At 42.4% G+C, this 26,948-nt stretch overlaps 1 protein-coding gene across 3 annotated transcripts in view; it reads left to right on the top strand.

Annotated features, from left to right (window-relative positions):
- STK38L (serine/threonine kinase 38 like) overlaps positions 1 to 26,948 on the top strand; it is a 129,612-nt gene that overhangs the window by 68,072 nt on the left and 34,592 nt on the right. For all 3 annotated transcript variants that reach the window (XM_033951983.1, XM_033951981.1, XM_033951982.1), the window contains exon 9: positions 15,993 to 16,054. In XM_033951983.1, coding sequence (XP_033807874.1) covers positions 15,993 to 16,054 — 62 coding nt within the window. The remainder of the gene's footprint in view (positions 1 to 15,992; positions 16,055 to 26,948) is intronic.

The raw sequence follows: 26,948 nt of genomic DNA, 5'->3' as shown, positions 1-26,948 counted from the left end.
GGATGTCCATAAAGCACAGTTACTTATCATAACAGGTGTTATCCAGGAACAGTAGGCAAATATTCTCACATGTGGATGATGTCATCCATGGAGTCCCGGTACAGACAGCTTTAAAAGTGCATCGCCACTTTAAGAATTTGAGAAAGTTTGCGAACTGCCAGCAGCATGTGGGAGTGCCTTCCCACCCTACGTAGGTTTGCGGTAAGAAGCCAACTAGGGGAGGTGGGTGGGTTGTGAGAATATCTGCCTGCTGTCCCTGGATAATACATGTTACGGTAAGTAACTATGCTTTATCCCAGGACAAGCAGGCAGCATATACTCACTTGTGGGACTTCCTAGCTTACTAGAATGGGATGGAGGGAGTGTTGGCCATTAAGAAAATAAATTTCTCAATACTGCTTGGCCGAAGTGACCATCCCATCTGGAATAAGTTCCAGACAGTAGTGAGATATTAATGTATGAACTGAGGACCAAGTAGCAGCTTTACAAATCTCATCAATAGGAGTGGAACATAAGAAAGCAACTGAAGCTGCCATAGCTGTGGGCTGTAATGTGACTCCCCAGTTGCAGCCCAGCCTGAGCATAGCAGAAGGCAATACAAGCCGCCAACCATGTAGAAACAGTTCTCTTGAATGCAGGACGTTCCAACTTATTAGGATAAAAGGAGATGAAAAGTTGAGATGCACTATGTGGCCGAGTTTTCTGTAAGTAAGAAGCCAAAGCTCGTTTACAGTCCAAAATATGAAGAGCCATTTCTCCAGGATGAGAATGAGGCTTAGGAAAGAACACTGGAAGCACAATAGATTGATTGAGATGGAGTTCAGTGCCTACTTTTGGAAGGAACTTTGGATGAGTGCGAAGCACAACTTTGTCATGATGGAATACTGTGAATGGTGGATCCACCACCAGTGCTTGACGTTCACTTACTCTTCGAGCAGAAGTAAGGGAGATGAGAAAAACCACTTTCCAATTAAGGTATTTAAGATGAGCCGAAGACATTGGTTCAAAAGAGGCTTCATAAGTCTAGAGAGAACAACATTGAGATCCAAAACTACTGGAGGTGGTTTGAGAGGTGGTGTGACATTGAAAGCCCTTTCATGAATCTGGACACAAGGGGCTGAGCAGTTAGAGGCTGGCTCAGAACTTCCTCTCCGACGTCAGAATTGATGTTGGGTGGTGAAGGTTGGTCGGCCCGGTGCTTCAGCGTCCTCTTTACGGGGAAGAGAAGCGGGGAAGAGAAGCAGAGAGAGCTCAAAACTCGGCGGCGGTCTGTTCCTGATGGCGGCAGTGGCAGCCTGTACCCCAATGGGGGTGGCTTGGGGGAGAGCAGGGAGAAAGAAAGAAAGGAGGGGGGGGACAGGGAGACAGAAATAAAGAAGGGAGACAGACAGAAAGGGGGCATGGAGAGAGAAAGACAGAAAGAAAGAAAGGGGGCATGGAGAGAGAAAGAAAGAAGGGGGGCAGGGTGAAAGAAACAAAAAGTTGGGGGAGGGAATGAGGTCTGGAGGAGAGGAAGCATACAGGAGGCTGAAAGAAGGGAAGAAATATTGGATGCACAGTCAGAAGAATAAAGTGCAACCAGCGACTCATGAAATTACCAGACAACAAATGTAGGAAAACTGATTTTATTTTCAATTTAGTGATCAAAATGTGTCCGTTTTGAGAATTTATATCTACTGTCTATATGTTGTACTATGGCCCCCTTTTACTAAACTGCAATAGCGGTTTTTAGCGCAGGGAGCCTATGAACATAGAGAGCAGTGCAGTGCAGGGCATTCAGCGCAGCTCCCTGCACTAAAAACCGTTATCGCGGTTTAGTAAAAAGGGAGGGGGTATATGTGTATATTTTTGTATAGTTGCTACAGAGGTGACATTGCATAAAGTCATCTGCCTTGACCTCTTTGAAAACCCGCGGAATATAAATGAAAATTAACATTTTCTCTGCGTACAGTGTGCTTTGTGTTTTAAAAAATGTTATTGTTGGTTGATCATTTTGACTTGGCCACTAAGGTAAGGAGGCGGGAAGGAGGGGAGCTGCTGAAAGACATCTAGTAATCCTTGCAGGCTTGACTATGCAGGGAATTATTTTTGTAAAATCATGTTTTGTTATGTGAGTAGCATTATTTAGACTTTAATTTCTATGAATGAATAGAATGAAAATGATATAAAATTGCTTGCTTGTTTTTATGTGCGTGTGCTGAAGGGAAGTGGAGAGAGAGTGGGCTGAGGACGCTGAAGGGAAATGGGAAAGAGAGAGTTGGGAGAAGACGCTGATTTATAAATTGACAATTGTACAGAATATTGTTTCTTTTTATACTTTAATATTATAATTTCAGTATAAAACTATTCGAGGCTTGTGTGGATGGGATAAGATGGTTTGCGGGGACGGGGATGGAGACTAATTTTTTTCCCCGTGTCATGCGCTAGGCTCTGGCACGAATCGATTTCAACTACGTGCGGGCGAGCAGGGTGTCAGTCGGGTTGACGTAGCCGTCGTAGCGCAAGCGGGCACGGGGGTATGGCTCTCAAAAAAAATCTTAATCGTACTGCTGATTTAGGCTCTTTTGACTAATGAGTTTGCCTACCACTGACCTAATGTAAGACAGCAAAGGACACAAATCACAACCTCAGCCTTAGTACAAACAGCTGTCATTCTTTTGACTCTGTTCTAAAGCATTGCCAATGTTTCCGTGCTTCTTCCTTCCAGTCTCCCCATCAGAGGCATAATTGGTATGAAAAGTTTGCCTTTTTGCAGATGACATAAAGATGTGCAACAGTGTGGACTCCCTGGTGAGTGTAGACAATATGAGGAGGGATCTACAGCAATTAAAAGAATGCTCTAATGTTTGGCAGCTAAGATATAATGCAAAAAAGTGCAAAGTGATACACTTGGGGTTCAGAAATCCAAGAGATGAAAGACTTGTACATGAATTGAGAGAGACCTTGGGATGATGTGATCTGAAGAGCAAAAGGTGGTGAATCAATGTCACAAAGCAATTGATGTTCCTTGAAGAATGCTAGGCTGCATAGAGAGAGGTGTAACCAGCAGAAGAAAGGAGGTGTTGATGCCCTGGTCATTGATGAGGCCCCACTTGGAGTACTGTGTCCAGTTTTGGAAGCCGTATTTCTGCAAGGATATAAAAAGATTTGAGGTGGTTCAAAGGAAGGTGACAAATGGGTACAGGTTTTGTGCTGTAAGATGTATGAGAAGAGACTGGAGGACTTGACTATGTATACTTTGGGAAAAAGGAAAGTGAGGTGATATTATTTAGACTTTTAAATACTCGAAAGGTATTAATATTCAAACAAACCTCTTTCAGAGAGTAGAGGTGGTAGAGCTAGAGGACATGAATGGAAGTTGCAGGGAGGTAGACCCAGTAAATACTTTTTCACAGAGAGGGTGGTTGATGCTCGGAACACCCTTCCGGGAGAGGTGGTAGAGTCCAAAACTGAACAAATTTAAAAATGTGTGGGATAAACACAGGGGATGCTTAAATAGTTTCAAGTTTTATTAAAATTTTGATATATCGCAATATCATTAATTCAAAGCGATTTACAATTAAAAACAGGGTCTTAATTATTAACTACAACCAACACAAACGGACCTGACGTACCAATACATAAGGGTAGTAGGGAGAACTACAATAAGTATAGTAAAGAATACATACAAGGAAAATACAAATGGAGGGTAAGAAGATTGAAACACAACATGGCTGTTGAGGTTTTACTTTGAGTGAGAATAGTGGGAGCTGAGACTGATGCCAGACAGACTTATATGACATGTGTCTCGCATGTGGCAAGAGACTTGTACGGTCTGTGTCTTGTATGTGGCGAAAAACAGGTTAAGGTTTGACAGTGTAAGTGTGTTGATCATTTGTTGTCGTATACTGAGAGTGGAGGAACTATGTATGCAGCTTTGGAAGGAAGGGAACGCATCTTGACTGATAAGTTGAATATTGTCAGCAATATACAATAAATCATCCACATCATGGTTGGCATGGTGATGCCTTTACAACCAGCATACATAGAGAGAGAGAGAGAGAGATATTGGGACTTGTATACCATCTTTTTGTAGTTTTACAACCACATTCAAAGTGGTTTACATACAGGTACTTCAAGCATTTTCCTTATCTGTCCCGGTTGGCTCACAATCTATCTAATGTACCTGGGCGAGGCTCTGGTCACCTTGTTGGGCAGACTGGATGGACCATGAGGGTCTGTTTCTGCCATCATTTACTGTTACTGTGTTGGATACTTCTCATTCTCTAAGCACAAGCAGACATTATATTCTCACATATAGGTGACGTCGTCCATAGAACCAATAGAGACACTATCAAGTGCATTGTCGCTTTAAATTTTGTAAGTTAGCGCCCATACCATGTGTATGCTGGTGCCTTCCTGCCTGATTTTGACTAGTGAAACCTGCATTTTTTAATTTTCCGCACAGCTGAGAAGCTGTCTTTTGGTGTTCTCAGCATGTCAAACTTTTTTGTAATCTTTCCGTCATTATTTTTCTTATTTTTTCTCAACATTCTATATTTATGTTGAATTCCCCTATTTCTACTGACTTTAGTTTATTTTTGTGAATTTTGTGGTGGTTTTGTGGGGTGTTTTTTTTTTCATTTTTGGTCTTTGGACTGCTTTGTATTTGAGCTCCCTTTGCCATTGAGCCCTTTTGACTTCACATTGGCCATTTTCCCCTATGTTTCAAAATCAGTACCGAAAAGCTTTAAGAAATACGCTCGATGCATTAAGACAGTCCCAGACTCTGAACCTCATAATTAGTGTATCCAGTAGTGATGCTTGATTCAAATCGATTCATTGTTTGAGAAAATCGGATTCACTGATTCAGTGACCAATGTACCCCCCCCTCACCTCCTGAAGCAACCACGGTAGTGGACAGTTAGCAGCGGCATAATTATAAAATGGGCTACTCATAGCCTGCCCCACTGGGGCCTTCCCTCTGTCACTTCACTGATGACATAGCAGAGGGAAGCCCTAGCAGGGCAGGCTATGAGTGGTCCATTCAGAGCGATACCACCATCCGCTGCTGCTTTAGGAGGCCTCAGAGGTATGTCAGGTCTCAAGGTGGGAGAGTCGGTAGGGTGCTGCTGCACAGGAGCATGGGAGGGAGGGATGTAAAACTACTGCACAGGAGGATGGAAGAGAGGATGTAAAACTACTTCACAGGGGGATGGGAGGGTGGGAGGGATAGAAAGCTGCCACACAGGGGGACAGGAGGGGAAAAAGATGCTGCACATGGGTGGGGGGGAGAGAATTGTTGGGATGGAGGAGAGGAAGGGAGAGAAGAGGTAGAAAGAGGTGAGAGGGAGAAATCCTGCATATGGTGGAGGTGAGGGAGACATGAATGGAGAAGAGAGAGGGAGAAATGTTGGACATGGGGTAGAGGGCAGGGAGAGAGGGTGCATGGGGAGAAAGAAAGAAATGTTGCCCATGATAATGGAAGGGAGGGAGAGAGAGATGCTGCATGGAGGGGGATAGAGAGATTTGACCCAGAGTACAAGGCAGGGAGAGAGAGATGGTAGACAGTAGGAAAGAAATAAATGTTGGATATGGCAATAGAAGGTAGAAAAATTTTTTATTTTGTGAGTGCAATATGTCAAATTTGAAATGTGTATCCTGCCAGAGGTAGTGTTAGCGAACGTGAGCTAAGACCTAACAGAGGAAAAGACTACTTTGTTTATTTTGTTTACACCACAGTGCTGGCATGGGGTTGGAGAGGGAAAAGGGGGTGAGTGGAAAAACTACAAAATAAACCCACTAGTAAGTTTGGGAAAAAACACCCAATTGGGCAGGAAAAGCAAATCAAATTGAAAATATTTTCCCTGAATTGAGTAGCACTAGTGTCCAGTGCCTAGGTCCTGACCATCAGGACATTGTCTGTGGTCTCTGTTCCCTATGCAAAAGAGGTCATTTAAAGCTCACAAACTTCAATTTGAAAAACTGTTTGGTACTGCATCTGCATAGACATCGAGCATGGTTGTGGATTTGAAATCTGATGCTCAGCCTCTGCTCACCCTGGCATTGATATCAGCACCATCTGCATTGACATCGTATAATAAGCATTGATCATCGATCTCCTTAACAACACCAGGACTCCATCATTGATGCCTCAGGTGTTGAAGGACATAGCATATAAGAAAGCTAGGAAACATATTCTTCCTCTTCTAAACAAACCACTGTGTTCTCCCAAGTATTGACTTCCTCGATGCATAGTAAGCACCCTTCATCCAGAAGCTTATCTCCGCAGAGGTGTACCTTGACATCGAGGTCTCCCATTCCACACCAACCAGTACATATTATTTCAAAGTCACTGTCTCTTTCAGTACCAGCACAATCTCTTCTGGAGGAGGTCTGCACTATAGTCAGATAAGAGCTTTCAGGACTACTGCAGAGAGTCTTCACAGGCTTTAAAGGCATGTCTGCCTTAGCCCAGCGTCAATGAAAGACAAGTTCATGCACTCCTGCTCAACATCGAGCATTGGAGCCCTCACGGATCACTCAAAGCATACATTATTATAGATGGAAGAATTATCCCGTTTCACCTTGATGAATCTCGGTGCAAGGTCAATGATATTCTCATGCACACTCCCTAATATACCTAGGAGAGAGTATTTTGAGGGGTACGACTATTTCTATCCACTCCAGTGAGGAATTGCCAGAATACTCAGCAGAAGATTCCTATGGTATACCTTCTGATCCTTTGCTCCTCAAACAACGATGCACATTTCCACGGCCTAAAGATTTAAAGTTACAGTGCGCTTAGCAGCTTCTGTTCTGGGTTCTGTGGATGTCACACACATGTAAGAATATATACCTGCTGTCTTCAGAGAACATCCTTTGCTTTTTTTTGCACACTGATTCCTGGCTTTACTTCTTTCTCAAATCATCTTCATTCTTGGGGATTATAATGTTCATGCTAATGACCCTTCTGACTCATGTTTCTAAGTTTCTTGCTTTCTGTTCTGTTAGGTGTCATCAACTTGTGTTAAGAGTCCTAGCGACTTGATGAATTGCAGATCTAAAAAGAAATCAGTTTTGTGCTCGTCTAGTAAGGTCTACCAGCATCATCCCCATGGTTGTTTTCAGCGTGTCCAACCATCTGCAGGTTGCCCTCTTCGCCCAATTTCTTTGATTTTCCCAAACATGATGTCTCACCATTTTTTGCCCGCCTTCACTGGCTTCTGATCAAACTCAGAATCCTTTTCAAGATTTTAGAATTGGCATACAAAACTTATCTAGATACTCCATCCTATCTCTCGGCTCATGTTATCCTGTATACTCCAGCCTGTAATTTGTGTTCATTAGACTGCCTAGTTTTGAATTAGGTAAAACTAATAGGTGCACTTGGAATATACAAGGCTATCTGCCTTCTATTTTATCACCCAAAATTTGGAACAATGTACCCCCAGTTATACAGAGTGAACAGTTGTTCACGAAATTTAAAGTGCTATTAAAACCCTATTTCTGGTGATTTTTCATATGGATGAGTGGAGGAGGGCGTTATCAGGGTCAGCTGGATGATCCTATGGCATGGTGAGATGATGATTTGTCTTGTGCTGTACTTTATTTTAATCAAACAAAAGCACTATAATTTAAATGTAGGTGCTTACTTCATACATCAATGTGGTAGCTAGGAAATACTTTCTTTCCTGCTATACAAGCAACCATATTAGATCCTAACCGACCCTCAGTGGCACCACTCAGGACTCAAACTTTTCATTTTCCTGAGCTTTACGTGTCTGCTCGTCACTGGGTCTAATGATCTTTTTCATAGAGCTTAATATTTTTTTCTTAAACTTTTAAACTTTTTATTCTTTTATATTTTTATAGTTTTGTACTTAGCTTTAGACTGTGGCTAAGTCTTCTTGGCTCGAGATGTCAGTATTTATAAGGGATGTCATAGCCGACATGTTTCGCCTAAATAGCTTTATCAAGGCTTCATCCCTGTAAATATAACCAGCAAAGCCACGTATTAATAACTTATATAAATATAGGTTCACAGTAAAAAGAAAGCTCTTCTTACACCCCGCTAGCTATCGCCTTACCGAAATACTAGCAGACTCCTTACCTCTTTACCGCCGACAACCACTGTAACCGCCAATTCTTTACACCGGAAGCGGCAGCGTTTTTTCATTTAAATATCTAGGGCTGTCTGAAAAGCCCGAGGGCACGTGATGACGTGAACTCCGGCGTAAAAGACTGTCCTTTACAGTATTTATTAATTTATTTATTGTCGGACTGAATCCACCCTCCTAATTATTATTCTACATAATGGGTCAGACTAGCGACATCCACTCTAACTCATTATTAAGCCCGTAAGGGGATACTGTGTTTAAAACATAGATCCACCGTTGTTCCTTATAATTTAACATTTCTTCCACATTTACCACTCCCTCCCTCCCTTCATTTAACTGATCAATTATTCTCCATTTTAACTGACTTGGCTCATGTTGTTGACTAATACAATGCTCTACTATTGGGGCTTGTAACGTTCTAGTTTTTATTCTTGATTTGTGTTCATTCAATCTTATATGAATAGGACGAGATGTACGCCCTACATAAACCAAGTTGCAGGGACAGATCAACACGTAAATCACTTTTTCTGTTTTACAATTTGTAAATCCTGAAGCTGTTATTCTTTTCTTTGTTTGGGGATCTGTCTACGTTGTACCTTCAATGGTGTTAACACACCATTGACAGCCGTCGCACTTCCTATGACTCCCTACTATATTTTTATGTCTAATACCCGTCTTTTTTCTAGTTACCACCCTTACCACTTAAAATTTAACCTTCCAGTGAGTCAATTCCTTAGAGTAAGAAGAGTTTCTTCAGATATAAAAGATTTTAAAGAAGCGGCTAATGAATTATGGGATAGATTTAAAGCTTGTGGTTATCCAACTAAATCTATTCGTCATGCATATACATGAGCTAAATATGCTAATAGAGAACTGCTACTACAAGAAAAGAATAAGGTTGAAGAAATAGATAATCTTATTTGTGTGTTACCATATTCTGAAGCAGGGAAGGAACTGATAAGCCAAATAAAACGTCACTGGCAAATTCTACAGCTTCATGAAAGTTTTACAGAGATCCCTATGTTCTCTTTTAAAAGAGGAAAAACTATTGGTCAAATTTTACAACAACAAAAGACGGGTATTAGACATAAAAATATAGTAGGGAGTCATAGGAAGTGTGACGGCTGTCAATGGTGTGTTAACACCATTGAAGGTACAACGTGGACAGATCCCCAAACAAAGAAAAGAATAACAGCTTCAGGATTTAAAAATTGTAAAACAGAAAAAGTGATTTACGTGTTGATCTGTCCCTGCAACTTGGTTTATGTAGGGCGTACATCTCGTCCTATTCATATAAGATTGAATGAACACAAATCAAGAATAAAAACTAGAACGTTACAAGCCCCAATAGTAGAGCATTGTATTAGTCAACAACATGAGCCAAGTCAGTTAAAATGGAGAATAATTGATCAGTTAAATGAAGGGAGGGAGGGAGTAGTAAATGTGGAAGAAATGTTAAATTATAAGGAACAACGGTGGATCTATGTTTTAAACACAGTATCCCCTTACGGGCTTAATAATGAGTTAGAGTGGATGTCGCTAGTCTGACCCATTATGTAGAATAATAATTAGGAGGGTGGATTCAGTCCGACAATAAATAAATTAATAAATACTGTAAAGGACAGTCTTTTACGCCGGAGTTCACGTCATCACGTGCCCTCGGGCTTTTCAGACAGCCCTAGATATTTAAATGAAAAAATGCTGCCGCTTCCGGTGTAAAGAATTGGCGGTTACAGTGGTTGTCGGCGGTAAAGAGGTAAGGAGTCTGCTAGTATTTCGGTAAGGCGATAGCTAGCGGGGTGTAAGAAGAGCTTTCTTTTTACTGTGAACCTATATTTATATAAGTTATTAATACGTGGCTTTGCTGGTTATATTTACAGGGATGAAGCCTTGATAAAGCTATTTAGGCGAAACATGTCGGCTATGACATCCCTTATAAATACTGACATCTCGAGCCAAGAAGACTTAGCCACAGTCTAAAGCTAAGTACAAAACTATAAAAATATAAAAGAATAAAAAGTTAAAAAGTTTAAGAAAAAAATATTAAGCTCTATGAAAAAGATCATTAGACCCAGTGACGAGCAGACACGTAAAGCTCAGGAAAATGAAAAGTTTGAGTCCTGAGTGGTGCCACTGAGGGTCGGTTAGGATCTAATATGGTTGCTTGTATAGCAGGAAAGAAAGTATTTCCTAGCTACCACATTGATGTACTTTATTTTAATGGCATTTCTTTCAAAACATTTCTTCTGTTTTTAATATGGTGGTTCACTGCTTAGATCCACCAGTCTGGTAGTTTGCAGTGTATCAAGTCTTAAACTATAAATTCTGCATTGGCAACAGAGATCATCAAATTGCTCACTGAGAGCATCATCCATCAGTCCTCAGCACAAGCAGGTAGGGGAAATCTCCATTCTTCTCCAGGTCAGTATGGGCAAACTCATGCCACCAGGTGAAGAAAGGGAAGGATTCTATTCCAGGCTATACTGTGTGCCCAGAAAGATGATGGATTATTGTCCCATCCTAGATGTAAGGTCCCTGAACAAATTCTATGTCAAAAGTTCAGGATGATTTCCCTGGGCTCTCTTCCATGATTCAGGAACCCGATTGACTATGTGCTCTCAAGTTAAAAGATGCATATACCCACATTTGATGCTTCCTTGTCACAGGCAGCATCTCTGATTTTGAGTAGGGAAACACCAATACCATTTTCTGCCTTTTAGCCTTGCATCAGCGCCCAGAGTTCTTACCAAGTGCCTGATTTGCTGGAAAAGAGCATATAACAGGAAGGGACGCAGGTATCCATGCAGAGAACTATTTGAGTGTGCAAGAGCTACTAGGTTTTGTTCTAAGCTACCCCAAGTTCCACCTGCAACTTGTACAGAAATTGGAATAGGAGCCCTGCTTGATATGGTGCAAGCTTGGGCTTTCCTATTGCATGTGAGAACTGATGCCTTGAGGATGCTCATCTCACAAGTCCACAGTAGCAAGCAGGTCACAGCTTGACAGATGATGAGATTGCTAGGGCACATGGCCTCCACAGTAGATCTTGCTCCCATGGCTCACCTCCATATGAGAGAGGGACCCAATATAATCTGGCTGCCTAATGATCTCAAGCTACAAAAAACCCAGCTGATATCATCCAAGTCTCTCCAGAGCTAGTTCATGCCCTACTCTGGTGGACAAGTTAGCCAAATTTGACTGCAGAACTCCCATTTCAAATTTCACCTCAAAATATGTTTTGCTGTGATGCATCTAACCTTGGATGGTGAGCTCATATAGATGGGCTTCACACTCAAGGGGTGTGGTCTTTACAGGAGACAGATCTTCAAATCAACTTCTTAGAGCTAGGGGCCATCTGGAACGCTGTCTTAAAGGCTTTCTAAGATTGGCTGCTGAATCAAATTGTTCTTATTCAAACAGACAACCAGGTTCTGATGTTCTATATGAAAAGGCAGGGGGCTATGGGATCCTATCCCTTGTGTCAGGAAATGATGGGGATGTTGTAGTGGGTCATCCTTTACAGGATGGTTCTGTGGGCCACTTACCTGGTTGGCAAAGAGAACAGCCTGGTAGATAGGAATGAGCAGGGTGGTGTAATCTCATGAGTGCCTCTCAATATGGGCATGGCCTGTAGGATCTTCTGAGAGTGGGATACCCTCTCAGTGGATCTTTTTGCCACTTATCAGAACAATGAAGTTCCTTAAGTTGTGTTTCAGGCTCAGATCACACAGGTGTTCTGAGGACAGCAGGCCCAATATTCTCACCTAGTCTCCCACCTTCCATTAGAGTTGGGGTTTTTTTCAGCTTTATCATCAGACTTGAGGGCACCTATGCTTGTGTATCGGGTTAGAAGGCCCGTGTGCATGCATGGTGGATCACTGCCAGAACTTTCCTAAAGGTATGTGTGCTAGGCAGCATCTGTACGGGGTCCTGTGGGATGACGACACCCACATGTCCGAGAACAGCAGGCCCAGTATTCTCACAACTCCTGGTACAGATAAGGTGACCATACGTCCCATTTTTAGATCCCCTGTCCCATTGTCCCCACACACAGCTTCGGGACACCAAAATGTCCCGTTTTCAGGGACAGCATCCCGAAGCTGTGAGTAGGGACAACGGGACAGACAATTGCTTCCCTCTAGCGCCTGATTCAAACCCCCCAGGTCCGCCGCTGCTGCTGCTCTCCTTACCTCCCTCCAGCGCCAATTCAACAACACACCACTAACTGCTGCTGCTGCTAATTGCCGCCCAGAAGCCTTCTTCCCGACGTCAATTCTGGCATCGGAGAGGATGTTCCGGGCCAGCCAGGCAGCGATTGGCTGGCCAGGAACTTCCTCTCTGATGTCAGAATTGACGTCGGGAAGAAGGCTTCTGGGCAGCAATTAGCAGCGGCGGGGGGTTTGAATTGGCGCTGGAGGGAGGTAAGGAGAGAGGCTGGCAATCAGCAGCGGCGGCGGACCGGGGAGGGGGAAGGAAGGAGGGAGGTTGTTTTTTATGGGGGTTTTTTTGTTTTTTTTTTGCGTGGCAGGGAGGTAGGTAGGTAGGCAGGCAGGCTGGCTCACAGGCTTCAGGGGAAGAGGGTGGGGTGGAACAAAGTCTGGAAGGCAGTGAGGAGGACATAGGAAGGAGGCACTGGGGGCACTAAGGACATAGGAAGTGACACTAAGGACATGGGAGGAAGCACTGGGGGAACTAAGGCCTTAGGAAGGGGCACTAAGGACATGGGAAGGAGGCACTGAGGGCACTAAGGATATAGGAAGGAGGCACTAAGGATATATGAAGGGGCACTAAGGATATATGAAGGGGCACTAAGGATATCGGAAGGAGGCACTGGGGGCACTAAGGATATAGGAAGGAGGCACTAAGGATATAGGAAGGGGCACTAAGGACATGGGAAGGAGGCACTGAGGGCACTAAGGATATAGGAAGGAGGCACTGAGGGCACTAAGGACATAGGAAGGGGCACTAAGGACATGGGAAGGAGGCACTGAGGGCACTAAGGATATAGGAAGGAGGCACTGGAGGCACTAAGGATATAGGAAGGGGCACTAAGGACATGGGAAGGAGGCACTGGGGCACTAAGGACATAGGAAGGGGCACTAAGGACATGGGAAGGAGGCACTGAGGGCACTAAGGATATAGGAAGGAGACACTAAGGATATAGGAAGAGGCACTAAGGATATAGGAAGGAGGCACTGGGGGCACTAAGGATATAGGAAGAAGGCACTGGGGGCACTAAGGATATAGGAAGAAGGCACTGGGGGCACTAAGGATATAGGAAGGAGACACTGAGGGCACTAAGGATATAGGAAGGGGCACTAAGGACATGGGAAGGAGGCACTGGGGCACTAAGGACATAGGAAGGGGCACTAAGGACATGGGAAGGAGGCACTGGGGGCACTAAGGATATAGGAAGGAGGCACTGAGGGCACTAAGGATATAGGAAGGGGCACTAAGGACATGGGAAGGAGGCACTGGGTGCACTAAGGATATAATAATAATAATAACTTTATTTTTTCTATACCGCCATAATCTTGCAACTTCTAGGCGGTTTACAGTGAAAGAGAGCTGTACAGTCAGCGAATTACAATGTGAGAACAGGTAGGAAGTCACTGAGTAATCAGTGTTTACAGGTTACAAATAGGTTACAGTATAAACTTGAACATTTTACATTAAAGGGATGGTCAACGAATTACAGAATACAGATGGTGAGGAAGACACTGAATAATCAAGAGAAGAACAGAATACATTTGTGAAGAAGTGTAGTATCAGCATAAAGAGAGAAGTATTAGGATGGGGGGGCTTTGTCTGGCTGGGAAATAAATCTATTGAATAGGGCGGTCTTGATTCTGTCCGAAAGGCGCCATAGGTCTGCCTGGCTTTGTCAGTGAAGTTGCCTAACCAGGTTTGATGTCTGCCAGCTTAGAACTTGAAAGTTCTATCCAGGAATGTTCTGTATTTGCAACCTATGACCTTCGGGTAGGCAAAGAGGTTGCGATTTCTGGTTTTCCTTATGGGGGTGTTAAGTTCGAAGTGAGGTAATAGGTAAATTGGGGCCATTCCCCACACCAGTTTATAGCAAAAGCAGGAAAACTTGAATAAAATCCGTGCCTCGATTAGCAACTAGTGCAGCAATTTGTAGTAGGGACTAATGTTGTCACTTTTCTTTAGTCCAAATATTAGTCAGACGGCCGTGTTCTCCCTATAGGAAGGAGGCACTGAGGGCACTAAGGAGATAGGAAGGAAGGAGGGAGGGAATAGAAAGGGACAATTGTTGGGCCTGAGTGCAGAAAGAAAGGAAGCGCAGTCAGAAGGAAATGCAACCAGAGACTCATGAAATCACCAGAGAGCAAAGGTAGGAAAAATGATTCTATTTTCAATTTAGTGATCAAAATGTGTCAGTTTTGAGAATTTATATCTGCTGTCTATATTTTGCACTATATTTGTCTATTTTTCTATAGTTACTGAGGTGACATTGCATATTTTAAAGTCATCTACCTTGACATCTTTGAAACTCCCCCAAATATAAATGATAATTAACATTTTCTCTGCGTATAATGTGCTTTGTGGGTTTAAAAATTTTTTTTTATGGTTACTATTATGAATTAATAAGATATTATGTGTACATGAAAAATGAATGGAAGAAATTGTGGGTGGGGCTAGGGCAGGACTGACAATTAATACGGTAATGTCCCGTTTTGATGAAAAAAATAAATGGTCACATTAGGTACAGGTGAATAACTTCATTTTGTGGTGGTAATGTTGTATAAATCTGGATGTAGAACATAAGAACTGCCATCTCTGGATCAGACCTTCGGTCCATCAAGTCTGGCGATCCGCAAACGCGGAGGCCCAGCCAGGTGTACACCTGGCGTAATTTTAGTCACCCATATCCCTCTATGCCTTTCATAAAGAGATGTGCATCTAGTTTGCTTTTAAATTCTAGAACGGCGGATTCCACAGTAACCTCCTCTGGGAGAGCATTCCAGGTGTCCACCACTCGTTGCGTGAAACAGAACTTCCTGATATTTGTCCTGGACTTGTCCCCCCTTAGCTTCAGTCCATGTCCTCTTGTCCGTGTCACATTGGACATTGTAAATAATTTTTTTTCCTGTTCTATTTTGTCGATTCCTTTCAGTATTTTGAAAGTCTCGATCATATCCCCTTGCAGTCTCCTTTTCTCAAGGGAGAACAATTCCAGTCTCTTAAGTCGTTCCTCGTATTACAAGTTCTCCATACTTTTTATTAGCTTTGTTGCTCGTCTCTGCACCCTCTCCAGCAGTTTTATATCTTTCTTTAGGTTGGGAGACCAAAGTTGGACACAGTATTCCAAGTGTGGTCTAACCATTGCTCTATAAAGTGGCATTATAACTTTCTCCGATCTACTCGTGATTCTTTTCTTTATCATGCCTAACATTCTATTTGCTTTCTTTGCCGCTGCCGTACATTGTGCCAATGGTTTCAAGGTCCTATCTATCAGTACACCCAGGTCCTTTTCTTGTTCGCTCTTACCCAGAGTTGCACCTGACATTCTATACTCGTGTTCCTTGTTCTTTCTGCCTAAATGCATTACTTTGCACTTTTCCGCATTAAATTTCATCTGCCATTTCTCCGCCCATTTCTAATGATGCACTGGGGATAGATGCAACTGTGATGGTGTGGGACTCGGGACAATTGCCTAAATTTGGCTTACTGCCTGCTCCTCCCCTCAGGACATACCACTCCCTCCAGGACAGTCCCATATGCAGGTTTTTATTAAGTATACAAATGTGTGCATATTTTTGTTGGTGGAGGAAAAAAAGAAAATTAAGCCAGAAAAATATTTACATTATTTTTTTAAGGCTAGAGGTTATCATCATTTCTTCACTTATATCTTGTAAATATGTTTTACAGCATTTCAAAACATGAACTCAAAACGAAAAGCAGAAACATGGAAGAAAAACAGACGGCAGCTGGTAAGTTACAAGTTTATACAGAGCATAAGAATATAAAGCATTCTATGCTGGGTCAGAGCAGAAGTGATTGAACCTAGTTTCCTGACATTCTAGGTCTCTAGAGAGTTTCTAACAGATTGCAAACAATTACTCACTTCCAGGGATATGTGGTCACTTTCCACTCAAATCTGCCTAATTGTTAATGGACTTTCCAGGAACTTGTCTAACTCATTTTCAAACCTAGCTATGTCAGATGATTTGAGTTATTACCCAGCAACAAATTCACAATTTAAATTGTGCACTGCATGAGTAAATAATTTTGCTGACTGGATCATATAAATAGGTGATGCCAGCTGAGCAGTAGTGGCTCGTGGCCAGTAGGGGGGTGATGTCTATGGGACGGCAATGGAATGGATGTCAGGACATGATAGTGCAGTATTTTGTGGAATTTTTCTACAAAACAGTGCCTGTTTTTCGTATGATTCTGGGTAATTCTAGTTAGATACAAGCATATGTGTTAGTTAAGGCCAAACCCAATAGAAGCGTACGAAAAATTGGTGAATAAAAGTCTGAATATGGATGTAGCCAGGGCCAGAAAAACACACTATAGATTAATATTAAGGGAAAGCATAATAATATTCTTTTTATGTACTTTGCTATTAAGCTAGATCATGGAGGAAATCAGGATATACATGGACTCCATTTTGTTCTCTGTCTTTCTGTATCTTCTGCTTGGCTGTACTCCATTTTGTGTTTAGCCTATATCCCTAGTCTTTGTTTAGTTTTCCCGCATCTAGCATTGTGGTTCTAATTGATAACAGATGTGCCTTAGGCTGGTTAGGAAAAGTATATTAGATTTCATATTCTAAACTGAGATATAACATGCATTAAGAGTGAATGAAAATACATGGTCTGAATGGATGTGGGGCCCCTGAATGGGTGATATGTGTATGAATGTGTATTGAACAAAAGAATTGGTTTTGAAAAAACATATTATATATATTTGCAACCTAAAGAAATTTAAAGGAAGCCTGAGCACAACATCTGGAAATAATTAGAGTCAGAGACCTGTAGCAGTCTCTAGCATAGGGAGAGGGGGAAACAGCCCCTCTTTCTCCTTCTCCTTTTTCTCTAAGGCTGACAGGGAAGGCTGAGAATATATCAGCACTTAAATGCAGATTCTCTTAATATACTTTTTTGGAAAGGACAGAAAGAATATTGGATATGTTATAAAATGTTAATGTATATTCAGAAATGAATGTAAACAAAACAAATATAATTTCTGAATCTTTTAAACATGTAGAGGAATTTTCTTTGTCTAACTTTGAAGACCACCTCTGTTAGTTTTGATTGGCCCACACGGCCAATGATGTCATACTGGACTTAAGGTATATAATGGGGAGCTTCGAAGTATCGAGTTGAGCTCGTTATCAGAAGGCCAGCATTTTGGCAACTATAACGACCTCCCGCTAACGCACCTAATCTTTTGAGTTTCATGATGGAAAAATAAAAACAATAACATTACTTTGGTAACCATGCGTTATGCGTTCATTTTCCATATTTTTGTTATTTTTCACACCTTGAGTGGAAGCTAGCAGCTTAATTGGCAACTTCAGCTCTATGAGTGCGCTGGCATCCAATACCCATGCTCACAGCCCAACCATTAAGCAAGACTTGGCAGTTGTCTAGGGCAGCAGCTTTAGGGGGCAGGGGTGCAGCAAAGAGCAATCTAAGCAAAACAGTAGACACTCTAATCATAGAAACAAACAAAGAGGAGGTACTTTTTACTAGCAGGGAGGGGTGGACATGTTTCAAATAGCTATTTATACAGTTTACTTTGGCAGAGGTAATCATGATTGGAGACCAAAAGGTTAATGGGGGGGGGGGAGAGATAGGGTTTTGAGATAGGGTTACCATATGGCTCCAGAAAAAGGAGGGCAGATTGAGAATTCTGAGTTTTATTTTCATTAAAAGCAATGAAAGTAAAACCTGGATGTCTCAATCCGTCCTCTTTTTTTTCTGGAGCCATATGGTAACCCTAGGGAGAGCCCAAGGATGAAGGTTTGTCTTGGGTGTTAAATACTGGTCCTGCTGACAGCTCCGAGAGAAAACTGCTCTCCTAAAGCTTAGAATTTGTTTTAAATGCTGAGCTTTCTTTTTACCTTCCTGTTCAGTGTTCCTACTCCTGATTTGTTTGGTTTTTATTCTGCAGTATAAACATAAAATGAAAACTTCCCAAATTGTAATTCATTTTTGACGCTGTTTTCATTGTGGTTACCTTAGTCTGTTGCCTAAGTTGAGATTTTGTCAGTGCTTGAAATGTGGAAGAAAATTCCTGAATTTCTTTTGTGTTCTAAATGTATTTATTGAAATACCAAAAAACACAAGCTCAAAAATGGCTATTTCCACAAAAATTGTTCCTAATGTGATGTGCTCAGACTCATAACCAATATGCCACAGACTTAGCAAGGGTTACCACGAGACGATAATCACTTCACAGTCCCTGAACCACCCACATTATGACATACTTTTGACATTAAAAAAAACAATTGTCATATATACTTATCTTTGCAATTTGCTGATGGTTCCACCAAACTTAATGTTCTCTTCATATGTACATTACAACCTCATTACAAAATCCCTCATACACCAAAACCTGTCCAGGACTTCGCCGCCCCCCCCCCCCCCCAATTCAAGATTCACTTGTCCTTGCTTCATAAGGAGGGGACGCCCACTAAAATATACAGAAAAATAAAACTTTCACAACACCTCCATTCTTAACCACCACATCAAATCCCTATACTTTCATTTCTCACACAGTTTCCAATACCATTTCTCATATCCCTTTTTTGGATAATACCTCAGTCAGGAGATCCAAATTACTTCACATTTCCACTACCTTCGGCAGCGTTCTATTTGCCATTAAAAGTTCAGCTTTTAAAAGAGAGTCCAGCTTTTAACGACAAATAGAACGCTGATGAAAGTGGTAGAAATGTGAAATAATTTTGGATCTCCTGACTGAGGTATTAGCCGAAATAAAAATGAGAAATGGTATTGGAAATTGTGTGTGATAATTAGAGTATAAGGATTTGTTGTGGTGGTGGTTAAGAATGGAGGTGTTGTGAAAGTTTTATATTTTTTGTATATTTTAGTGGGCAGCCCTTCCTTATGAATCAAGGACTAGTGAAACTTGAATTAGTGGAAAGTCCTGGACAGGTTTTGGTGTATGTGTGATATTTGACACATGGCACCATCAGCAACATTGAAAAGATAAGTTCTTATGACAATTATTTTTTAATTTCAAAAGTATTTGTTATAATGTGTGTGGTTCAGGGCCTGTGAAGTGATGATGATGGTTTCATGGTAACCCTTGCCAAGTCTGTGGTGTATTGGTTATGGTTCTGAGCACATCACATTAATTAAGAACAATTTTTGTGGAAATAGTAATTTTTTGAGCTTTTGTTTTTTGGTATGTCGGTATTTATGTTCAGCACAAGCATTTATTGTACTCCTAGGTTTTTTGGTAGTTTCTAATTGTATTTATGCCATAGTTCTGAACATGACCAAAATTACTTTAACCATTGCACAGGAATGAGGCAAGATGGCACCCTAGAGAAAGATATCTGTACCTGAACTGCTATTTCCTCTTATATGATGCCTAGGAAATTCAGGGGGAAAGTTAGTACCTCTGCTCTACCTTATCAAATACTGTTTCTTCTACTACTTTAGCTCAGATGACTGTGCAGGCACATGAAAGCCTTCATTGACTGGAAGTCTTAACTGGAGCAGAGGACAGAGTAGTGGTGCCTTCCCTGCCTCCTAGACAAGTGTTTCAGTTTCCTCCAGGGAATCCACCTAGTGAGTGGGAGAGATGCCATAATTGAAGTGGTGCAGACTGATGACATTGCCTCTCACGTTGTACAGGAGTTGGGCATAACTGCTGTAGAAGCCATGGGAAACTGGTGAATTACTCTGGTAAAGATTTTAGCAACATAGAAGGCAATGTGGGCAACATAAGCGGGACCTCAAAGAATGAGCCAGTGAGGACTCTTATTTCATACATCTGCACCTTTTTACCTGGAAAACCTGCTGTGTTTACATTAAAAGAAGTATGGAAGGTTAAAGTGGTTCTTTGACAATCTATTTACCTCTCATACAGCAGTAATTGTGAGCAGAATTGCTAGTTTAGATCAATGGATAGACAAGCAAGAATCCCAAGAGACTATTTCAAAAGTCTTTACAAAAGTTAGAAAATGGCGTCAATTATGAGTTGGAAAACTGGTCTGCATGCCTAATTAAAGGGAATTCTAATCTTGTGTCTAAATGTGAGAATATGGAAAATATTGTCTGTTGGACAAATCTTTGCTTGATAGACTTTCTACAAAATTCCTGGGATTTCTGCTCAAGAGATGTTCAAATGATATATGGTGGAAATACTTCAGGTTCTTACCATCTTATTAAAGGAAATCTAGAGGAGACAGGATTGATATTTTATCACCTGTTTTATATGAACTTAGGTTTGACTGCCTTTTTAAATTCTTCTAAAGAAGGGACCGTTATTCCTTTTACTGCAGGGGGCTCAAAGTCCCTCCTTGAAGGTCGCAATCCAGTCGGGTTTTCAGGATTTCCCCATTGAATATGCATGAGATCTATGTGCATGCTCTGCTTTCAATGCATATTCATTGGGGAAATCCTGAAAACCCGACTGGTTTGCGGCCCTCAAAGAGGGACTTTGAGACCCCTGTTCTACTGTATTCTAGTGACAATGACTTTTGACTATGGCAGTGGTTCTTAAACTTGTCCTGGGGGACCCCCAGTCAGTTGGGTTTTCAAGATTTGCATATAATAGATGTAACAGGCATGCAAATCTACTTCATGCATATTCATTAGAGATATTTTAAAAACATGACTGGCTGGGGTCCCCCAGGATAAGTTTAAGAACCACTGGATAAGACTGGTAAATATTAAGGCTTTTCTTTAGACATAGAAATTCTGTTTTCTGTACCTGTTTTCTGTAGCAAATGTTTTTACTAATGTAGTGAAAAGTACACAAAAATTTTATAAATAGTTCTTATTGATGTATCCCAGAGTTCTGGCTGGGGGTACCTTATTTCTATTGAGGTTTCCTTGTAAATTTATGATTTAAATTTAAAAAAATCAATCCTATTTTTTTTAACTTTCACAATTAACAATGCTTTTGAGTAATAAGATAGTTGCGGCTGGTCAAATATTCCTATCTGGGTAGAAGAGGCCCATCAAGTTGAGCATTATCTCGCCTTGTATTAAAAATTTGAACTGTCCAGCATTAGCTTTTTTATAATATTTTGAAAGTTTTATTTTCCTGATGTATCATTTTGTTCACCTACCCTCTTCATATTGTTACTTTAATGTTTCTAATTCATTTAAATTCCTGCATTTTCTGCTTTGGTGACTGATTTCCAATTTCAAGTGTGTTGTCTTGAAAATAATAAGAAAAAATCAATATATAAAATGTTTTAAAAAAATGTATGTGAACATCACCAAGAGCATAGAGACTATCCAAATTGACAGTATTTGGATGCCGAGAAAAAAGTTTCTCATAGAAAGTCTCACAAAAGGGCAGTTCCTATCTACAAAGAAGCCAGTTCCCCAAAGAACTGATTCCCTTGAGGTATCTAGGCTCTCTACATAGCTGCTTCTTGAGTGCCTGCAGATGTCTGAGAAGAAGCTGCTTGCATCAAATCCAGCATAAGTGCTGAAGAAGTACAAGTAGATTATCTCTTTCAGTAAGAAGAGGCACTTGAATTCAGTCCTGGCACAAAAGAATCAGCACAGTGCCAGTATTCCATTGATGGATCTATCCAGTGTTGCAAAGGATTTAGTACAGACCACCTTATCCCTGCTGCATTTCTTTGAACGGGTGTGAATAAACATGTGGATAAAGGTAGGCTGGTTGATATTGTATATCTGGATTTTCAGAAGTACCTCATGTACCACTCCTGAGAAATTAAAAAGTAATGGGATGATAGGCAGTGTCCTGTTGTGGATTCAGAGCTGGTTAAAAAATTAGAGTATAGAGAGCAGGTTTAAATAGTCGGTATTTTCAATGCAGAAGGCTAAATAGTAGGGTTCCCCAGAGTCTGTACTGGGACTGCTGCTTTTTAACATATTTATCAATGATCTTGAAATGGAACTAATGAGTGAAATGTTTACATTTGATGAAGACTCAAAGTTCTTAAAATCACAAGAGGATTGTGAAAAATTGGAAGAGGGCTTATAAGACTGGCAGATTGGGCATCCAAATGGCAGATATTTAATGTAAATGCAAAATGATGCTTGGAGGGAAGAGGAACTCAAACTATAGCTTCATAATGTAAGATTCCACATTAGGAGTTAGGAGTCACTGTCTAGGACAGGGGTAGGGAACTATTCCAGTCGGGTTTTCAGGATTTCCTCAATGAATATGCATGAGATCAATTTGCATGCACTGCTTTCAATGCATATTCATTGGGGAAATCCTGAAAACCCGACTGGAATACTGCTCTCGAGGACCGGAGTTCCCTACTCCTGGTCTAGGAACAGGATTTAGATGTTGATACATGGAAACACTTTCCAAAGTGTGCAGTGGGACAGCAGTTTGGAGAAGCAAGCAGTTGCAGAAAACACAGCCTGGTAACGGGAGTTGCAGCTACACAAATCTTGAAGCAGTGCTCATTCCTAGCTTGTATAAGCAGGAAACTGTTAATTGGAAGGGAAAGGCCGCTAAGTGCGGTTTACAATCTACACAGCTTGGGAAGGAGCCCAGCATTAGGGTTCACTTAGCCATATCTCCTGTGAGTCTAGCATCTCTCTTCTCTCTATCCTCCACAATCCAGAATCTCTCTTGCTCCCTCTCTCCATATATCTCCTGCCTCTACCCAGTTCCCTGACCTGTAGTGTGGCATCTCTCCTGTTCCTCCTAACCCTATAGGTCTAGCACATCTTTTTCTCCTCCTCCTTCACCCTTCCCCCAACTGTGACGCCAGCCCCTTTCCCTCTGCTTACTGGGCTTTTAGAGCACAGCACAAGTCTTTATGCTGTATCTCCATCTGCTAGGTAATGGATACAACATCCTCTAGTTCTGGAATAGCCTGAAGGGCTAATGAAAAATAGGGATAGTATGCTGAACCAAGGGTCTTCCATCTGCTCCCCTGAGTCCATTGCAGGAGATACTGATAACTGCTTTCAGCACCTCCTCCTTCTCCCTGCTCTCTGCTGCCTCCAGTCAGTTATTTCTTCTACAAGCAAGAATGCAGGAGTATCTTTGATCTGCTCAGTCTTTTTTTGGGGGGTGGGGAGGTGCAGGACTTCATGTTCCAGTGATTGCCTAGCCTGTGTGAGAGAAGCAGACTTAGTCTGCAACTGGCAGGTGGATCCTGCAGGGACCTGCTCAGCCAGCTTGCTTGAACTGTGGGGTTTTCCCCTTCTGTTTGCTCACTCCTTGAATTGATCAGGAGTGCTAGCACAAGCTGTGCAGATACCAATTGCATTTACTAAACTAAACTAAACCTTAGGTTTGTATACCGCGCCATCTCCGCAAGCGCAGAAATCGGCATGGTTTACAGAGTTAAGAGGAAAGGAACTACAATAAGGGATAAAGGAGAGGGACTAAGAGGAAAGAGAGGGACAGAATACTGGAGAATGGGAGGTGATTAGATTTTTGCAAAGAGCCACGTTTTCAAGTGTTTGCGGAAGGATTGGAAGGAGCTTGAGTTTCTGAGTGGGGATGAGAGGTTGCTCCAGAGTTCTGTGGTTCTAAAGGGGAGAGATGTTCCAAGTTTTCCTGCGCGGGATATACCTTTTATAGAGGGGAATGATAGTTTCAGTTTTTGGGAGGGTCTGGTGGAGTGTGGTTTTGAGGAATTCCAAAAGAGTGGGATAACAGGAGGAAGGATGCCATGTAGGATCTTGAAGGCTAAGCAGGCACATTTAAAGAGGACTCTGGAGTATACTGGGAGCCAGTGAAGCTTGGAGAAGAGTGGGGAGACATGATCGAACTTGCTTTTTGCGAAAATAAGCTTAGCCGCGGCATTCTGAATAAGCTGAAGTCTATGGAGGTTTTTCTTAGTAAGGCTTATATAGATGGAATTGCAGTAATCCAGTCTAGAGAGGATAGTAGATTGAACGAGGACGGTAAAGTGAGAATGATGAAAGCAGGATCTCACCTTTCTCAACATATGAAGGCAAAAGAAGCATTTTTTTATCAAAGAGTTGAGGTGATCGTTGAAGGAGAGAGAGGAGTCTATGACGATGCCTAGGACTTTACTTGAAAACTCAAGCTGAAGAGTGGGTCCAGAAGGTAATGGGATGGAGGTGGGTAAATGATCTAATGTTGGGCCGAGCCAAAGTAGTTTTGTTTTGGACTCGTTCAGTTTCATTTGGACAGATTGGGCCCAGGATTAGAGATTCGTAACACAAGTGGATATGTTCTCAGCGAGGTTAGAGAGGTTCGAGTCGGTCTCGAGGAGGATGAGGATGTCATCGGCGTAGGTGTAGAGAGTTTCCAGGGGGGATAGATGAAGGGGTTTCAGAGAGGACATGTAGATGTTGAAAAGGATAGGAGAGAGGGGGGAGCCTTGCGGGACTCCGCATTTCGGTTTCTGGGGGGGGGGGGATGAAGTACCGTTTAAGTTAACGGTGTAGGAGCGGAAGCGTAGGAATTTCGAGAACCAATCTAGGACTGTGGAGCTTATGCCTATTTCGGAGAGTTGGAAGATAAGGATATCGTGATGGATGACGTCGAAAGCTGCGGAGAGGTCGAATTGTAGGAGAACAGCGAATTTGTTGCGAGAATGGAGTTGTTGCACCTTAGAGATTAGTGAGGCCAGAAGGGATTCGGTGCTGAAGTTGGGTCTGAAGCCAAACTGGTGGGGTAGGAGGATAGAGAATCTTTCTAGGTAGGATGAAAGTTGAGTGGATATGATGGATTCTAATAACTTGGTTAGGAGGGGGATATTTGCTATTGGGCGGTAATTTGATGGTATGGAGGGGTCAAGGTCGGCCTTTTTCAATAGAGGGGCCAATTAAATATGTCCCATGTCGGAGGAGAAGAGGCCCGATGTTAGGGCTGAGTTTATAAGTTCGGTGAGGGAGGCGATGGCCTGTGTAGAGGTGTTCTCGAATAGGTAGGAGGGGAAAGGGTCCAAGGTGCACTTGCAAGTTTTTAGTTTGAGGCAAAGTTTGGAGACTTGCAATTCGGAAATGAGTTCGAAGACAGTCCAGGATCTGTCGGCTGGAATGGGGGTGGAGACAGGTAAGGTAGGGTTGGGGTCAGTAGAGACCAGGGAGTTGTAGGAGACTATGGGTGGGAAGGAGCGTCTTAGGGTGGTAACCTTTTCATTAAAGAAGATTGCAAGGGCATCGGCTGATATGGAAGGTGGGAGCAAGGGTGGGTCTTTTTTTGTAGTTAGGGAGCGCCAGATGTTAAACAGTGCACTGATCTGGTTGTTGGATTTAGAGATCTTGTCTCCGAAGAAGTTCTTCCTGGCTTTTTTTAGTGTTGAATTGTAAAGCTTAATACTGTCCCTCCAGGTCTGTCTATCAGAGGGGGATTTAGATTTTTTTCATTTGCGCTCCAGAGTGTGACATTTCTGTTTCAAATCTCTGTGAAGAGGTAAGTACCAGGGGGCCTTTCAGGGGTAGGAAATGGTTTTAGTGGATATTGGGGCAAGGGAGTGGTAGGTGGACTCTGAGAGGGCGGTCCAGTTGCGCCAATGGGATTCGGAGTCTGTAGGTCTAGGGATGGAGGAGAGTTGGTTGAGGAATTTGGACCAGAATAGATTGCTCGAGATTTTTTTGCGGTAGGTTATGGAATGAGAGGTGTGGGGTGGTGATTCAAGATGTGACATGAAAATGGGGAGGCAAGTAGTCCCTAGGAAGTGGTCAGACCAAGGGACTTGTTCCCAGCGAGTGTCGTCGATTGAAGTTTTGAAGGCGGTAAGATCGAGGAAAGTGGTGAAATCTAGTGTGTGCCTCTTTTTCGTGGGTTGGAGATGGGGTGGGTGAGGGAAAACCTAGTGAAGTAAGGAAGTTGTTGAATTCAGTCGTGTCCTTGTTGTTGGAGTCTTCAAGGTGGAGGTTGATGTCACCAACGATCAGAAGTCGTTGAAATTTAAGGAAGGCGTTTGTTATGGCCTCAAAGACAAGGTTGGAGGAATTGGCCCAAGGGGTAGGTGAGCGGTATAGTAACAGGATGCCCAATGGTTGGGTGCGGAGTTCATCGTTGACTGAGGCCAGCAGATATTCTAGAGAAGCGTGAGTGCCCGTCTCGAGGAGCTGGACGTCAAAGAAAGATTTATAGAGGAGTGCCAGCCACCTCCTTTTCGATTGGGTCTGGGGGAGAAAAGGCCTTGGTAAACGTGGGGGAGGAGTTCGTTTTGTGTGCATTTCTTCGGAGCACACACAGCGTTGGCTTCCTTTTCCTCCCGGCATTTGGATTCTGGTCCTGTGGGTTGAGGCTCAGTTTGGCAGTGGCCTGACTGGCAGCTGAAGATTCATTAGAGGCAGCTTTCCTGGTGGCAGAGGTCCTTTTCAGTTTCCAGCTACCCTTAGAGGAGCTGAAGCAGGCCGCAGCACACTTTCCCAGGGCCTGGTCTGTGAGTAGGGCTGTTATAGCAGTCCTGAGGGGGGAGGCATCTGAATTTGATGTCTTTGTGGTTATATTTTCTTGTAGCCTTGTGCCCCACTCCCCAAATCCTAAAATTACTGGGTTTGGCTGTCCTCCAGTGGAGTTACAGCTGATTTTTCAGCGGGAAATCCTGACAGTGGCCATCTTGGATTTGTTCTGATTTGAATTCTAAGTTTTCAAACTTCTTTTTTAAACACCTCCCCCCCCCCCCCCCACACACACACACACATCCCTTGTTTTGGATTTTTATCCACGGAGTCCTCAAGCTCC

The sequence above is a fragment of the Geotrypetes seraphini genome, chromosome 7, assembly GCF_902459505.1.
Source record: "Geotrypetes seraphini chromosome 7, aGeoSer1.1, whole genome shotgun sequence".
NCBI classification, from domain to species: Eukaryota; Metazoa; Chordata; class Amphibia; order Gymnophiona; family Dermophiidae; genus Geotrypetes; species Geotrypetes seraphini.
The sequence above is the reverse complement of the archived record's forward strand: the minus strand, read 5'-3'. Positions and strand labels throughout refer to the sequence as shown.